The sequence below is a fragment of the Oncorhynchus nerka genome, linkage group LG3 (assembly GCF_034236695.1).
Source record: "Oncorhynchus nerka isolate Pitt River linkage group LG3, Oner_Uvic_2.0, whole genome shotgun sequence".
Lineage (NCBI taxonomy): Eukaryota > Metazoa > Chordata > Actinopteri > Salmoniformes > Salmonidae > Oncorhynchus > Oncorhynchus nerka.
In genome coordinates this window covers 76652518-76670929 of record NC_088398.1, presented here as the reverse complement: position 1 = coordinate 76670929, position 18412 = coordinate 76652518, and the positions used below count along the sequence as shown (strand labels likewise).

General features: G+C 42.6%; 1 protein-coding gene across 1 annotated transcript; it reads left to right on the top strand.

Moving 5' to 3' along the window:
• The first annotated feature begins 4014 nt into the window (after positions 1 to 4014).
• On the top strand, positions 4015 to 10713 carry LOC115116101 (C-X-C chemokine receptor type 1-like). Its single transcript, XM_029644596.2, has 2 exons — positions 4015 to 4191; positions 9334 to 10713. Exon 2 carries the CDS (start codon positions 9337 to 9339, stop codon positions 10423 to 10425), a length of 1089 nt encoding a protein of 362 aa, XP_029500456.1. The 5' UTR covers positions 4015 to 4191; positions 9334 to 9336; the 3' UTR covers positions 10426 to 10713.
• Positions 10714 to 18412: the final 7699 nt, after the last annotated feature.

The window sequence follows — 18412 nt, the reverse complement described above, 5'->3', positions numbered from 1 at the left end:
CTGTATATTGTTTTTATTGTGTTACTATCTCCTTTTCTTTTAGAATGTATTTGTTTTACTTTTGGGAACGGGCTCGTAAGTAAAGTCTACTACACCTGTTGTATTCGACACATCTGGCCAATACAATTTGATTTGATTTCTTGCACTAATTGCAATTTTGAGACCATAAACTGTGAATGTGGAGAAAACAATTGGCTATTAAATGTGCAGATTCTCTCAAATTCACAAACGATTCTATAATGTCACAACTATTGCTGTTTTGAAGCCTCTGTTGAAGCAACGGTTGTGTAGTATTTCCTGTTTTCACTACATTCCACTGTAAAATGACTTCAGCTGAATTGCTGATTAGGACTCATACTGTTTGCTTTAAGTAATCTTTTGTGACATTTATGAAAGCGGACATTTTCTTCAGAAATGTCAAAACAGGAAAGGCTTTACCCTCAAGATGTTTGGGGAAATAGTTAGATGTTAGAATAACAATAGTACAGTATCTGAATCTGACTCACATGGCTGTACTTGCTCACTGATTTTTGTGAAGGCCCTCATTACATAATTAATAAAAAATATATAACTCCTGCTGTGTCCTTAATGTTTTTTAGGTTAAGATTATCTCTATAGAATCTACAAAGAGTCAAATATAAACTGTACCCAGTAGTTTCTTTTTTGGGGGCGTTCATCCCCGAATGACAGATTACTAAACTCAATCTGTAGGTCAACCTGTCATTGCTAACTGCTGGAAGATCGATGAAGTGAGATGGAGATATAAGATTTCACATTATATTATTATATTTTGAACTTACACGAGTAACGTAAAGTGTAAGAATATCTGGAATGCTGGTCCCAAATGTTTGGTCTAATGACTACTGCTGCACATTGACTGCATGTGTGTGGTGCTTCTCCCTTTGTAATAATTAGCTTGAAAATAATGTAATGCACATCTTTTATGTTTGGAAGTGGAACATTGAAGTTTCTAATAAGGCCAAGTAATAATCACTTGTATTTAGTCAGAAATGACCATTTGGAACGATTGGCTATGATCCATGAATCAGTCCAACACCTAAGTCCAAGAGGCCAACCGTTGGATTGATTGCGACCAAGTTGGGTTTTATAAATCGTTGGAAGGTTACGCATAATTGGGGTGAAATAAACCTATAGCACCATGTTTTACTAGGATACTACCTCAAAAACTTTTTATGAGTCAGGCCAAGCAATTGACCTGATGTATTTTTTCCCCGCACATGTCAAGGCTGGCCTTGGGCTGATTTAAATGTGTAAAGGTTCAACCATTACCAGGTTAAAGGTCATTAACAGGTTTGCCTGTCCATCATTGTTTACATTGGGTCTTTATATTTTTTTAAAAATATTTTATTCACACTGGAAGCAAACAAGGTTATAAAAATCAAAAGTGGTCAAGTTTTCTGTCTTTCCAACTGATATTCCACAAAACAACAGTAAAGGAATGTATTGTTTTGTAATTAATAATTAATATAACACAGATATGTCTATAACACAGTGCCCCTCCAGAACTAATCAAATTTGAGTATTTCCCACTTCAGCTGGGACAGGTAGAAAAGTTCTCGCCACAAGCCTATACAACACTACCAAGCAAAACGGCAGTAAATGCTCATAGCATGGAATTGAGAAAAATTGCTTTTACTTACCTTTATGCATTTACATTGTGACATGACCCCCATTTTCTCCAAAACACAATACAATACAATAGAAGCATGTATATAACCATCTCAACTGGGTTGAGGTCAGGTGACTGTGGAGGCCAGTTCATCTGATGCATCACTCCATCACTCCATCACTCTCCTTCTTGGTCAAATAGCCATTACACAGCCTGGATGTGTGTTGGGTCATTGTCCTGTTGAAAAACAAATGAAAAACAAATGATAGTTCCACTAAGCGCAAACTAGATGGGTTGGCGTATCGCTGCAGATTTCTGTGGTAGCCATGCTGGTTAAGTGTGCCTTGAATTCTAAATAAATCAAAGACAGTGTCACAAGCAAAGCACCCCCACAGCATCACACCTCCTCCTCCATGCTTCACGTTGGGAACCACACATGCGGAAATCATCCGTTCACGTACTCTGACCCTCACAAGCGGTTGGAACCAAAAATCTCAAAATCTCAGATTTGGACTCATCAGACCAAAGGACAGATTTCCACCGGTATAATGTCTAATTTGCGTGTTTCTTGGCCCAAGCAAATTTCTTCTTCTTGTTGTTGTCTTCTAGTAGTGGTTTCTTTGCAGCAGTTCACTGCTGATTCATGCAGTGAACAGTTGATGCAGTCTGAACAGTTGATGTTGAGATGTGTCTGTCACTTGAACTTTGTGAAGCATTTATTTGGGCTGCAATTTCTGAGGCTGGTAACTCTAATGAATTTATCCTTTGCAGCAGAGGTAACGCTGGGTCTTCCTTTCCTGTGACGGTCCTCATGAGAGTCAGTTTCAACAGGGCGCTTGATCGTTTTTGCGACTGCACTTAAAGAAACGTTACGTTTCGTGACGTGACGTGAGTATATTTAGTATAGTTTTATGTAAAAATAACATCGTTTTAAATGTTTCACTATTTTTACATTTATCAAATTCACAGAGGAGCCTCCACTGTGTAACATCTACTTCCAGCTCCCACTCTCAAACATGTAGATCCCCTGAACGCAGCTCACTCTCCAGATCCCAATCACCTGAATTCTAATCACCTGTGCACACACCTGTATGTCATTTACACACACGATTTAGTTCACTTTTTTTGCACACCATTATTGTGAGGTATTGTTTGTTTTGTGACACACTTCTAATCTGAGCTCTGTTTATAACTGGTAAGTTATGTTCCACTGATACCACTCAGGGTGTTTAGTCACTACACGGATACCACTCAGGGTGTTTAGTCACTACACTGATACCACTCAGGGTGTTTAGTTGTTCCACTGATACCACTCAGGGTGTTTAGTCAATACACTGATACCACTCAGGGTGTTTAGTCACTACACTGATACCACTCAGGGTGTTTAGTCACTACACTGATACCACTCAGGGTGTTTAGTCACTACACTGATACCACTCGGGGTGTTTAGTCACTACACTGATACCACTCAGGGTGTTTAGTCACTACACTGATACCACTCAGGGAGTTTAGTCACTACACTGATACCACTCAGGGTGTTTAGTCACTACACTGATACCACTCAGGGAGTTTAGTCACTACACTGATACCACTCAGGGTGTTTAGTTGTTCCACTGATACCACTCAGGGTGTTTAGTCACTACACTGATACCACTCAGGGTGTTTAGTCACTACACTGATACCACTCAGGGAGTTTAGTCACTACACTGATAACACTCAGGGAGTTTAGTCACTACACTGATACCACTCGGGGTGTTTAGTTGTTCCACTGATACCACTCAGGGTGTTTAGTCACTACACTGATACCACTCAGGGTGTTTAGTCACTACACTGATACCACTCAGGGTGTTTAGTCACTACACTGATACCACTCAGGGTGTTTAGTTGTTCCACTGATACCACTCAGGGTGTTTAGTCACTACACTGAAATCCCTCAGGGTGTTTAGTCACTACACTGATACCCCTCAGGGTGTTTAGTCACTACACTGATACCACTCAGGGTGTTTAGTCACTACACTGATACCACTCAGGGTGTTTAGTTGATTGGGTGTACAACATGTCAATTGAAATGCATTCCAGGTGACTACCCCGTGAAGCTGGTTGAGAGAGCACACACACACACACACACCACACACGCACATTACACACCACCAAACTCTGCTACTCCAATTTAGAGATCTGCTCCCTCGTCATCAGTAGATGTTTTTCAGCTCTGGGAGATTCTCTCACACTGTATATTCAAATATACATTATACATACTGTATTGAATAAGGGGAAATACAAAGGCTGTCCCCTACTCTGTGGAACTCTGTCATCATCTCTGTAGCTTGTCTCAAACCTTATGTGGTTCTGTCTACTTCCCTAAGTTTCTCTAGTGTAGTAAACGTTGATCTGTTGATGTCAAACTGTGGACACTAGAGGACTTCAGTCTAGTCTTAGAGAGACAAGCTTGAAAATAATTTAATTTCAGTTCAGTGCTGAGACTCCGAGACAGACACTCCTCCCTGCTTCTAACGTTTTCGTCTGCTCTTCTAAGCTGTCAAGTGGACATGTAAAGCCAGGTATGGATATGACTTACCAGTTATTAAACTGATCTGTCAGGCTACAACTTCATTTCAACCAGACATGCATTGTAAAGAATATTTGTCACTTGTGGTTATGCCAAATTTAGAGTTGTACATTTAACACAAAAAAAAAACATTATTGCACAATTAGTAGAACTAAAAAAACATGTAACACAGTAACTACATAGCTAAACACAAAATATTATAATACACAGGGACCAGTGGCGATCGGTGCAGTTTAAGTTGAGGGAAGACGATGAGTTTTTTATGAGTATGGACACATTTCTATATGAGAATATTGGATGATTGTCATTCATATTCCATTCACCCAGTTCAATGTAACATTGTTTAGTTGTTCCACTGATACCACTCAGGGAGTTTAGTTGTTCCACTCATACCACTCAGGGTGTTTAGTCACTACACTGATACCACTCAGGGTGTTTAGTCACTACACTGATACCACTCAGGGTGTTTAGTCACTACACTGATACCACTCAGGGAGTTTAGTCACTACACTGATATCCCTCAGGGTGTTTAGTTGATCCACTCATACCACTCAGGGTGTTTAGTCACTACACTGATACCACTCAGGGTGTTTAGTCACTACACTGATACCACTCAGGGTGTTTAGTTGTTCCACTGATACCACTCAGGGAGTTTAGTCACTACACTGATACCACTCAGGGAGTTTAGTCACTACACTGATACCACTCAGGGTGTTTAGTCACTACACTGATACCACTCAGGGTGTTTAGTCACTACACTGATACCACTCAGGGTGTTTAGTTGTTCCACTGATACCACTCAGGGAGTTTAGTCACTACACTGATACCACTCAGGGAGTTTAGTCACTACACTGATACCACTCAGGGTGTTTAGTCACTACACTGATACCACTCAGGATGTTTAGTCACTACACTGATACCACTCAGGGTGTTTAGTTGTTCCACTGATACCACTCAGGGAGTTTAGTCACTACACTGATACCACTCAGGGAGTTTAGTCACTACACTGATACCACTCAGGGTGTTTAGTCACTACACTGATACCACTCAGGATGTTTAGTCACTACACTGATACCACTCAGGGTGTTTAGTCACTACACTGATACCACTCAGGGTGTTTAGTCACTACACTGATACCACTCAGGGTGTTTAGTCACTACACTGATACCACTCAGGGTGTTTAGTTGTTCCACTGATACCACTCAGGGTGTTTAGTCACTACACTGATACCACTCAGGGAGTTTAGTCACTACACTGATACCACTCAGGGTGTTTAGTTGTTCCACTGATACCACTCAGGGTGTTTAGTTGTTCCACTGATACCACTCAGGGTGTTTAGTCACTACACTGATACCACTCAGGGTGTTTAGTCACTACACTGATACCACTCAGGGTGTTTAGTTGTTCCACTGATACCACTCAGGGTGTTTAGTTGCTACACTGATACCACTCAGGGAGTTTAGTCACTACACTGATACCACTCAGGGTGTTTAGTCACTACACTGATACCACTCAGGGTGTTTAGTTGCTACACTGATACCACTCAGGGTGTTTAGTCACTACACTGATACCACTCAGGGTGTTTAGTCACTACACTGATACCACTCAGGGTGTTTAGTCACTACACTGATACCACTCAGGGTGTTTAGTTGTTCCACTGATACCACTCAGGGTGTTTAGTTGTTCCACTGATACCCCTCAGGGTGTTTAGTCACTACACTGATACCACTCAGGGTGTTTAGTCACTACACTGATACCACTCAGGGTGTTTAGTTGTTCCACTGATACCACTCAGGGTGTTTAGTCACTACACTGATACCACTCAGGGTGTTTAGTCACTACACTGATACCACTCAGGATGTTTAGTTGTTCCACTGATACCACTCAGGGTGTTTAGTCACTACACTGATACCACTCAGGGAGTTTAATCACTACACTGATACCACTCAGGGTGTTTAGTCACTACACTGATACCACTCAGGATGTTTAGTTGTTCCACTGATACCACTCAGGGTGTTTAGTCACTACACTGATACCACTCAGGGAGTTTAATCACTACACTGATACCACTCAGGGTATTTAGTCACTACACTGATACCACTCAGGGTGTTTAGTTGTTCCACTGATACCACTCAGGGTGTTTAGTTGTTCCACTGATACCACTCAGGGTGTTTAGTCACTACACTGATACCACTCAGGGTGTTTAGTCACTACACTGATACCACTCAGGGTGTTTAGTTGTTCCACTGATACCACTCAGGGTGTTTAGTCACTACACTGATACCACTCAGGATGTTTAGTTGTTCCACTGATACCACTCAGGGTGTTTAGTCACTACACTGATACCACTCAGGGAGTTTAATCACTACACTGATACCACTCAGGGTATTTAGTCACTACACTGATACCACTCAGGGTGTTTAGTTGTTCCACTGATACCACTCAGGGTGTTTAGTTGTTCCACTGATACCACTCAGGGTGTTTAGTCACTACACTGATACCACTCAGGGTGTTTAGTCACTACACTGATACCACTCAGGGTGTTTAGTTGTTCCACTGATACCACTCAGGGTGTTTAGTCACTACATTGATACCCCTCAGGGTGTTTAGTCACTACACTGATACCACTCGGGATGTTTAGTTGTTCCACTGATACCACTCAGGGTGTTTAGTCACTACACTGATACCACTCAGGGTGTTTAGTCACTACACTGATACCACTCGGGATGTTTAGTTGTTCCACTGATACCACTCAGGGTGTTTAGTTGTTCCACTGATACCACTCAGGGTGTTTAGTCACTACACTGATACCACTCAGGGTGTTTAGTCACTACACTGATACCACTCGGGATGTTTAGTTGTTCCACTGATACCACTCAGGGTGTTTAGTTGTTCCACTGATACCACTCAGGGTGTTTAGTCACTACACTGATACCACTCAGGGAGTTTAGTCACTACACTGATACCCCTCAGGGTGTTTAGTCACTACACTGATACCACTCAGGGTGTTTAGTCACTACACTGATACCACTCGGGATGTTTAGTTGTTCCACTGATACCACTCAGGGTGTTTAGTCACTACCCTGATACCACTCAGGGTGTTTAGTCACTACACTGATACCACTCAGGGTGTTTAGTCACTACACTGATACCACTCGGGATGTTTAGTTGTTCCACTGATACCACTCAGGGTGTTTAGTTGTTCCACTGATACCACTCAGGGTGTTTAGTCACTACACTGATATCCCTCGGGGTGTTTAGTTGTTCCACTCATACCACTCAGGGTGTTTAGTCACTACACTGATACCACTCGGGATGTTTAGTTGTTCCACTGATACCGCTCAGGGTGTTTAGTCACTACACTGATACCACTCAGGGTGTTTAGTCACTACACTGATACCACTCAGGGTCTTTAGTCACTACACTGATACCACTCAGGGTGATTAGTTGATCCACTGATACCACTCAGGGTGTTTAGTTGTTCCACTGATACCACTCAGGGTGTTTAGTCACTACACTGATACCACTCAGGGTGTTTAGTCACTACACTGATACCACTCAGGGTGTTTAGTTGTTCCACTGATACCACTCAGGGTGTTTAGTCACTACACTGATACCACTCAGGGAGTTTAATCACTACACTGATACCACTCAGGGTGTTTAGTCACTACACTGATACCACTCAGGATGTTTAGTTGTTCCACTGATACCACTCAGGGTGTTTAGTCACTACACTGATACCACTCAGGGTGTTTAGTCACTACACTGATACCACTCAGGATGTTTAGTTGTTCCACTGATACCACTCAGGGTGTTTAGTCACTACACTGATACCCCTCAGGGTGTTTAGTCACTACACTGATACCACTCGGGATGTTTAGTTGTTCCACTGATACCACTCAGGGTGTTTAGTCACTACACTGATACCACTCAGGGTGTTTAGTCACTACACTGATACCACTCAGGGTGTTTAGTCTCTACACTGATACCACTCAGGGTGTTTAGTTGATCCACTGATACCACTCAGGGTGTTTAGTTGTTCCACTGATACCACTCAGGGTGTTTAGTCACTACACTGATACCACTCAGGAAGTTTAATCACTACACTGATACCACTCAGGGTGTTTAGTCACTACACTGATACCACTCAGGATGTTTAGTTGTTCCACTGATACCACTCAGGGTGTTTAGTCACTACACTGATACCACTCAGGGTGTTTAGTCACTACACTGATACCACTCAGGATGTTTAGTTGTTCCACTGATACCACTCAGGGTGTTTAGTCACTACACTGATACCACTCAGGGAGTTTAATCACTACACTGATACCACTCAGGGTGTTTAGTTGTTCCACTGATACCACTCAGGGTGTTTAGTTGTTCCACTGATACCACTCAGGGTGTTTAGTCACTACACTGATACCACTCAGGGTGTTTAGTTGTTCCACTGATACCACTCAGGGTGTTTAGTCACTACACTGATACCCCTCAGGGTGTTTAGTCACTACACTGATACCACTCAGGGTGTTTAGTCACTACACTGATACCACTCAGGATGTTTAGTTGTTCCACTGATACCACTCAGGGTGTTTAGTCACTACACTGATACCACTCAGGGAGTTTAATCACTACACTGATACCACTCAGGGTGTTTAGTTGTTCCACTGATACCACTCAGGGTGTTTAGTTGTTCCACTGATACCACTCAGGGTGTTTAGTCACTACACTGATACCACTCAGGGTGTTTAGTTGTTCCACTGATACCACTCAGGGTGTTTAGTCACTACACTGATACCCCTCAGGGTGTTTAGTCACTACACTGATACCACTCAGGGTGTTTAGTTGTTCCACTGATACCACTCAGGGTGTTTAGTCACTACACTGATACCACTCAGGATGTTTAGTTGTTCCACTGATACCACTCGGGGTGTTTAGTTGTTCCACTGATACCACTCAGGGTGTTTAGTCACTACACTGATATCCCTCGGGGTGTTTAGTTGTTCCACTGATACCACTCAGGGTGTTTAGTTGTTCCACTGATACCACTCAGGGTGTTTAGTTGCTACACTGTTACAACTTAGTTAGTTGATGGAGACATCTTAATATCAATGCACTGTTTTTTTCTTTCATGCAGCTCATGGAAATGCAAGAAATTGTCTATAATGATTCGCTCTACTCCGACATCTTCAACTTCACCTATCCTCCCATAGACGAGCTCAAGGCAGCCCCCTGTAGTGTGTCTATCTTGGGCTTGAGCAGTGTTGGTCTGATGGTCACATACATCATTGTGTTTTTCCTAAGTGTGCTGGGCAACAGTGTGGTCATCTACGTGATGTGCTGCTTGGCCAGGAGCCGGACCACCACAGACATCTACCTGATGCACCTAGCCATGGCCGACCTCCTCTTCTCCCTGACTCTTCCCTTCTGGGCCGTCTACGTCTACTCTCACTGGATCTTTGGTACCTTCCTCTGTAAGCTCCTGTCTGGCCTCCAGGAAGCTTCCTTTTATAGTGGGGTCTTCCTGTTAGCGTGCATTAGCGTGGACCGCTACCTGGCTATCGTGAAGACCACGCAGGCGCTGACTCAACGTCGCCACCTGGTGGGGAAAGTTTGTGGAGCCGTGTGGCTGGGGGCAGGGCTTCTCTCATTGCCTGTGGTGCTCCAGAGGGAAGCTATCCAAGTGGAGGATCTCAGTGACCAGACCCTCTGCTACGAGAACCTGACTCCGTCAAGCAGCAACCAGTGGCGGGTGTCTGTGCGGGTGCTTCGCCACACATTGGGATTCTTCCTGCCGCTGGCAGTCATGGTCGTTTGTTACAGCTGCACGGCGGCGACGATGTTCCGTGGCATGCGCAATGCCGACCACAAACACAAGGCCATGCGCGTCATCCTGGCCGTGGTGTTTGCATTCGTGATATGTTGGCTGCCGTGCAATGTCAGCATGCTGGTAGACACATTGATGCGAGGCGGCTCGCTGGGCGAGGAGACGTGTGAGTTCCGGAACAGTGTGAGTGTGGCGCTGTACGTGACCAAGGGGATAGCGTTCACGCACTGCGCAGTCAACCCAGTGCTGTACGCCTTCATCGGGCAGAAGTTCCGGAACCAGCTCCTGCTGATGCTCCACAAGCATGGGCTGATCAGCAAGAGGGTGCTGGCCGCTTACCGCAGGGGCTCGGCCCACAGCACGGTCAGTCAAAGGTCTAGGAATACCTCTGTTAGCCTGTAAGGTTTCAGTAGTGAGGAGGTGGCAGGTTGGGGGATGGATAATTCAATTGGTTTAATTCAATATTTTGTCACATAGCTAGCTTTGCTTCTATTTGTTTTTTGTTTTTGATGTGCATTGTCTTTTAGTGTATTGTAACATGTTTGACACTATCCCATTAGTTTTTTTCCCATTATATTAATCAAAATATAGTTTTTCATGTGATACTTTAATGCTTGCTAAGTATAAACATTAATGTCAAGGCCTAATCTGTACGAAATAAAACTGAATCTTCCCACTTTTACTTGTAAAGAGACGTGTGACGTATTTGTGTCCCCTTACAAAGATACAGAGAAAATGCTATTGTACTCAGAAATGAGACGCACACATTCAAAAACATAGTTTATTTTATATTAAATTGTATCACTGTATCCAGCATTCCAAATAATGGTGTTCTGAATGTTGTTAATGCCTAAAAAACATGTTGAGAAAAGCCGGGAATATTTGATATTTGTCAAGACGATGATCTGATAATGAATATCTTCAGCCAAAAGGCAACTCTGCCACTTTGTAACAATGGAGACGTATGAGTTCCAGAACAGTGTGAGTGTGGCGCTGGACGTGGGCGAGGAGACGTATGAGTTCCAGAACAGTGTGAGTGTGGCGCTGGACGTGGGCGAGGAGACGTATGAGTTCCAGAACAGTGTGAGTGTGGCGCTGGACGTGGGCGAGGAGACGTATGAGTTCCAGAACAGTGTGAGTGTGGCGCTGGACGTGGGCGAGGAGACGTATGAGTTCCAGAACAGTGTGAGTGTGGCGCTGGACGTGGGCGAGGAAACGTATGAGTTCCAGAACAGTGTGAGTGTGGCGCTGGACGTGGGCGAGGAGACGTATGAGTTCCAGAACAGTGTGAGTGTGGCGCTGGACGTGGGCGAGGAGACGTATGAGTTCCAGAACAGTGTGAGTGTGGCGCTGGACGTGGGCGAGGAGACGTATGAGTTCCAGAACAGTGTGAGTGTGGCGCTGAACGTGACCAAGGTGATAGCGACTGACGTTTTACGTGTTCCCAACTGATTGTGTTTTTTGTTTTTTTATTTGCGTTATTTGTAACTTATTTTGTACATAATGTTGCCGCTACCGTCTCTTATGACTGACCGAAAATATCTTCTGGACATCAGGTCTGCGATTACCCACCACGGACTGGCAGAATCCTGTTTTTCCTTTAACGAGTCTGAAGAGCCCGATGCGAATGATATACTGCTTTCTCGGGAACAGGTCCAGATCCCCGTGATTTGCATTAAGAGGAGGGTCCAGAGGGTGGGCTGGCTTCTGAAACCTCCAATTCCTTCCATTCTGCTAGCACACATGCACATTTGGAGAATAAAATAGATGACCTATGCAGAAGATTAAACTATCAACGGCACATTCAAAACTGTAACATCTTATGCTTCACGGAGTCGAGGCTGAACGACGCACTATCAACATTCATCTGGCTGGTTATACGATGTACCGGCAGGATAGAACAGCGACAAGGGGCGGAGGACTACGCATTTTTGTAAATAACAGCTGGGGAACGATATCGAAGGATGTCTCTGAGCTATTGCTCGCCTGAGGGAGAGTATATCATGATAAACTGTAGACCACACTATCTATCTAGAGAGTTTTCATCTACTGTATATGTTTTGTAGGTGTTTACATACCACCACAGTCAGAGGCTGGCACTAAGACAGCATTGAATGAGCTGTATTCTGCCATAAGCAAACGAGAAAACACTCACCCAGAGGCGGCGCTCCTAGCAGACAGGGGACTTTAATTCTGGGATTCCTCCGATGGCATTGAGGAGTTTACCACATCAGTCATTCAAATAAAATAAAATAAAATCTATTTATATAGCCCTTCGTACATCAGCTGATATCTCAAAGTGCTGTACAGAAACCCAGCCTAAAACCCCAAACAGCAAGCAATGCAGGTGTTGAAGCACGTTGGCTAGGAAAAACTCCCTAGAAAGGCCAATTTTCTGCCACAAGATGTCGTGCTATATTAACCTGCACCAGTGTTTCCGAGTCACAGAAGTCAGATGACAGTCATGTTCCCCTAGTGATGTAGACCAGTGGTTCCCAACCTTTTTCGGTTAATGTTACCACCGAGTACATTTTACTCTGACAGGAGTACCCCAAAGTACCCCCTTTGTGCATTTTACCAGTAACACTATGGTCTCATGAGTCTCCTCAAGTACCCCCTGTGGAAAGGCCAAGTACACACTTTGAAACATGTAGACAACCTCCCAGAGAGCATACATGTAATATTATTATGTCACTAACCTGGTTTCATCCAACCTTGTTTGTGAGTAAATTCCAATAAGAAACGTAAAGACAGGTCTGATGGAATAAGTTGGTAAACTTTCCAAATTTTTACCAAACAAAATACGTTAGTCAAGGTGAGATCTTTTTGTGTCTGTAAAATTAATTATTCAAGAAATGGAGGTGGAAACGTTTTAATAACCCCATATTGAAGTAAACTTGTAGTCCCGCAACGATATGTTGTGTGAGAAAGCATGCAGTTTATTAGGCTACTGGTGAAATAAATTGGAATTAACTTCGCAGGGTGGTGAAAGAAAGTGCACAGTGTTTAGCTTGATGCTCCATTCCAATAAATATCGGGGGTCTTATTCTGGAGATGATCGATGATTGGCTTCTGTTCGACAAATAAAAATAACATCGCTCTTTTGTCCATAACAATCTCATTATGTAGGCTATACCCACACTGTATCTGCGAGCTGTTGGCTAGAGCTCACTTGCCAATACCAGATTGGGCACATTTGCAATATTCTTTTGTGACAAAACCATCAGTAGATTGGAAAATGCAATGGAAACCCATTTAATTTGCGTTTTTTATTTGGTACATGGGAATATAACCACAAAATAATTGTCTGTGTAACATGTCATTACACAGCCTTTCATCCAAGTCCATTTGATGGAAATACAGTATATCACAAACGTGAGTACACCCCTCACATTTTTGTAAATATTTGAGTATATCTTTTCATGTGACAACACTGAAGAAATTACACTTTGCTACAATGTAAAGTAGTGAGTGTACGGCTTGTTTAAACCTGTTGCGACTCTAGGGGCACTATTTTCATTTTTGGGAAAAAAACTTTCCCGTTTTAAACGGGATATTTTGTCAGGACAAGATGCTAGAATATGCATATTGTCTGTGAGTTTAACAGAACTGATGTTGCAGGCGAAAGCCTGAGAAAAATCCAATCCGGAAGTGCCCCATATTTTGAAAGCGCTGCGTTCCAATGAGTCCCTATTGAGCTGTGAATGTGCTATCAACCAGCTTACGCTTTCTACGTATTCCCCAAGGTGTCTACAGCATTGTGACGTAGTTTTACGCATTTATGTTGAAGAATAGCCGTAGGCGGCTACATTGCGTAAGTGGTCACCTGATGGCTCCCAGTGTGACTCTCGAGTAAAATACAGAGGTAGCCATTACTCCAATCGGTCCTACTGAAAAACTAATTGTCCCGACGGATATATTATTGAATAGATATTTGAAAAACACCTTGAGGATTGATTATAAACAACGTTTGCCATGTTTCTGTCGATATTATGGAGCTAATTTGGAATATTTTTCACCGTTTTTTCGTGACTGCAATTTTCGGGAGATTTCTCAGCCAAACATGAAGAACAAACAGATGCTCAATAGGGTTTAGGTCTGGAGACATGCGCTTGACCAGTCCATCACCTCAGCTTCTTTAGCAAGGCAGTGGTAGTCTTGGAGGTGTGTTTGGGGTCGTTATCATGTTGGAATACTGCCCTGCGGCCCAGTCTCCGAAGCAGTATGTCACAGTACATGTTGGAATTCATGTTTCCCTCAATGAACTGTAGCTCCCCAGTGCCGGCAACACTCATGCAGCCCCAGACTATGACACTCCCACCACCATGCTTGACTGTAGGCAAGACACATTTGTCTTTGTACTCCTCACCTGGTTGCTGCCACACTCGCTTGACACCATCTGAACCAAATAGGTTTATCTTTGTCTCATCAGACCTGGCTGTGTGCTTCAAATCAAATCAAATGTTATTTGTCACATGTGCCGAAGACAACCTTACAGTGAAAGGCTTACTTACAAGCCCTTAACCAACAATTCAGTTTTAAGAAAATATATATTTTTTAAGTAAGCGATAAGAATAACAAATATAGATCTGAGGTTCATCTAATGCTTGATTGTTAATCCAGAGATTCTTACCTTTGCCTCGATTCGGCAGTCTCGTCCAGATGATCATGGCATTTGTAGTTTTTTATGATACAACATTAGCAGCTAATTAACATTTCATTTTTCAGGGGGTAAATACAGGCGAATATATTAATAAAAGTCACCTTGTCCTAGAGAGATTTATCAAAACGTCCCTGTTACCAGAGTAAGTCTACACGATTCACAGCCCTTATTTGAAGTGTTTCTAAAAATCCATATGGGAAAAAATTATGGTGGAAAAACGATTGGAACCATTTCCCTGTTTGACAGCTAGGTTTTATGGGTATTATGACTCATACTGTGGTACTCTATATCGACTTGGAGTATGCCTGACCAACCACCTTGCCTCAGCTGACCCCAGATGACCCCAAATGCACCCATCATCATTCAGTCAAACTACTTTGACCGCAAAACTATATTTCTATACCCATCATTCAAAGTAAAATGACATACCTTCAGTTGTACTGGTATTTTGCCTATTTACATGCTAGTTGGAACTAGGAAACTCTGACTTGCTGAGTTTCCGAGTACCGACTAGCACTTGAAGGCGGCATTAGTTATATAAATTAATTTCATAGAGGTCTTTACTTTACTGGAGACAGTGGGCTTGTCCCTGTACAGTAAACAGTCAGTCATGCTCCTGATATTTTAATGGGGGACGTGGAAGGAACCATTCGAAAATATGAAGCTTGATTTGTCACTAACTACATCAAACATGTTTTTATTTCAGTTTTTTTTCCTCCAAGACAAAGAGATACAATCAAAGATCTAATATGAAGCAGAACACCTTGTTTAGCTCTTTGGGGATGAAACTCGGCATTCTGTGGTTTTCACCTTAGGGTTCATTCTTCTAACGGTGGGTTGTATTTTCACAAAGAGGGACTCAATCATAGAGAAATGGGAAGTTTCCATTCATTAATATCTGTGATTTATAGTTTGCTTTGTCATGTTTTAAATCTGATTCCCAAAGAGTGAAATGTAGGCATGCTTTCGTATAGGTCTTCTGTCTAATATTTTCTCTTAGTCTAATGACATTGTGTAGTTTTAATAACATCAAATGAATATACATAAGTATTCTTGGGGACTTACCTGAGGTATCACTGTGATATCTATAAAAGGGGAGTCTATGACAAGAGAGTAGTTATCTTTTCCAAACAGGGAAATGGATGTGGGCGCCCATGAAACACCTGGAAGCCCGAGCTTGAAGCGGACGTCAGAAGTTCTGGAATAAGTTGGAAGACAATGAAAAGACAGCACAAATGGAGAGGTGATGGAGAGGAGTCGTCGAGTAAATTACTTTCTAAACTTCGTCTCCTAAGGTGTGATATTTTACTCTTTATCACCTACAGTATAAATCATTTGCCATGTGATTGAAGCTCCGTTTTGGTAACTTTACTAATCAAAGAGCATGGTAAGTACAACATTGGGGCATGTTCCAACGCAGCACGTTCTATCAATGTTCACAAATGTAAAAGGCCACTGGATTAACCAATCAGGTAAGTATAATAATAGTATCTAGGCAGAATAGTGTTATTTGACCAATCTATTACATGTGTCTCTGATCAAGGTCAACTATTTTTTTAAACTGAAATAGCCATAGCTGTTTCATAGCTGCCACAGGGAAGCTTCAGTGTACCCTGGTCCTTAAAAACACACAAAGGGATTACTGTAGCGTTGACAGTTACAGTATGGAGAAAGTAAGCGGTTTAGAGTTTTGGGCACCACAGTACTTATAACATGTTGTTTCAAGGGCCTGGCTCTGTCTGACTTTAACAGGGCAACAGGTCCCAAGCACATAAGAGCTGTCAAGCCGCATAGCGGGCAAAATATTTTGGAATCAGGTGGTAGAGGAAAGAGTCATCGTAGCCTACTGTACACAGTATACAGTACACTGACGTGACAGTGTAACTTTACCACCATGCACACAAATCAATGAAAACCTTGTAAATGTGTCTAGTCCTGTCTTTATCTCCCCCTCAAACCCTTCATAAAAACCCTTCATAAATCAAAATGAAAGGAGTATGCAGCTTCTATCACCACTCTGCATGTCAGCATCTGTATAAACAACCAGAGGATAACGGAACTCCAGAAGATCCCATTGAGCATCAATAGCAGCCAGATGACCAGCACTTTGGTCCAGGGAAGATGACTGCAGAGTGCTCCTCAAATAACTTGATTGTTCACACAAACATATGGAACTGATGCTCATTTATAAGTATGTTATGGGGGTTAATGACAGAGGGTTTGAAACTGTTCCTATAATGGACTGTCCTATAATGGAGCCAGTGGTACCATGTCAGTTATCAAACATGTAAGGGGTGGATATAACTACTGTTCCCTGAAGGAGGGAACTAGGTTTAACATACTACTGGGAGTCAACGACAAATCATATTCACCTGAAGAAAACTGAAATCACTCCTTACAGGACAATGGATGCCGAGCCCGCCCTTGGAATCCCCGCCTTAATGGCTATAATAACAGGGCTCTAATTAATTTCCTCAAATCAGTGCTGCTCCTCAGCGAGGTCAAATCCTCTGATGGCATGGGGCCAAAAATATGTTATACCTCGTTCCCTCCTTCAGGGAACAGTAGTTATTGTCACGCCTGCTCCCGTTCTCCCTCTCTGGTGCTCGAGGGCCCTTCATTACCACTAACCTGGACTCCTTCCCTTTGTTTATTGACCCATCTATAACTGGCTATTCCCCCGTTTGTTCCCTGTGTCTGCATTAATGTTGTTATGTGCTCTTGTTCAGACACTGTCCTGTTCTGTTCCATGTCCGTTGATAATTAAATGTTCACGCCCTGTACCTGCTTCTCGTCTCATTCAGCGTCGATCCTAACAGTTACAGTGGGGCAAAAAAGTGTTTAGTCAGCCACCAATTGTGCAAGTTCTCCCACTTAACCTCTTCAACCTATGGGGGCGCTATGTCATTATTGGATAAAAAAAACGTGCCCGTTTTAAGCGCAATATTTTGTCACGAAAAGATGCTCGACTATGCATATAATTTGCAGCTTTGGAAAGAAAACACTCTGACGTTTTCAAAACTGCAAAGATATTATCTGGGAGTGCCCCAGAAATGATGCTACAGGCGAAACCAAGATGTAACCTCAAACAGGAAATGAGCTGAATTTTTGAAGCTCTGTTATACTATCGTCTCCTTATATGGCTGTGAATGTGCTGTGAACGAGCTTATGCTCTCTGCCGTTCGTCCAAGATGTCTGCAGCATTGTGACGTATTTGTTGGCATATCATTGGAAGATTGGCCATAAGAGACTACATTTGCCATGGTCCCGTCCGGTGTCCTTTGTCTAAATTGGTGCGTAATTCTCAGTGGCAATCATTTTACCATGCGATACAGACAGAGAAGCACACTTCCAGGAACGATACATAATTGAAGAGATATGTAGAAAAACACCTTGAGGATTGATTCTAAACAACGTTTGCCATGTTTCAGTCGATATTATGGAGTTATTATGGAAAAAGTTCGGCATTTTTATAACTGAATTTTCGTTTTTTTTTTGGTAGCCAAACATGACGCAGAATACGGACCGATTTCTCCTGCACAAATAATCTTTCAGGAAAACTGAAGATTTGCTATCTAACTGAGAGTCTCCTCATTGAAAACATCCGAAGTTCTTCAAAGGTAAATGATTTATTGAATGTTTTTGCTGGTTTTTGTGAAAATGTTGCCTGGTGATGCTAACGCTAAATGCTAATGCTAAATGCTAACGCTAAATGCTAGTTTTGCT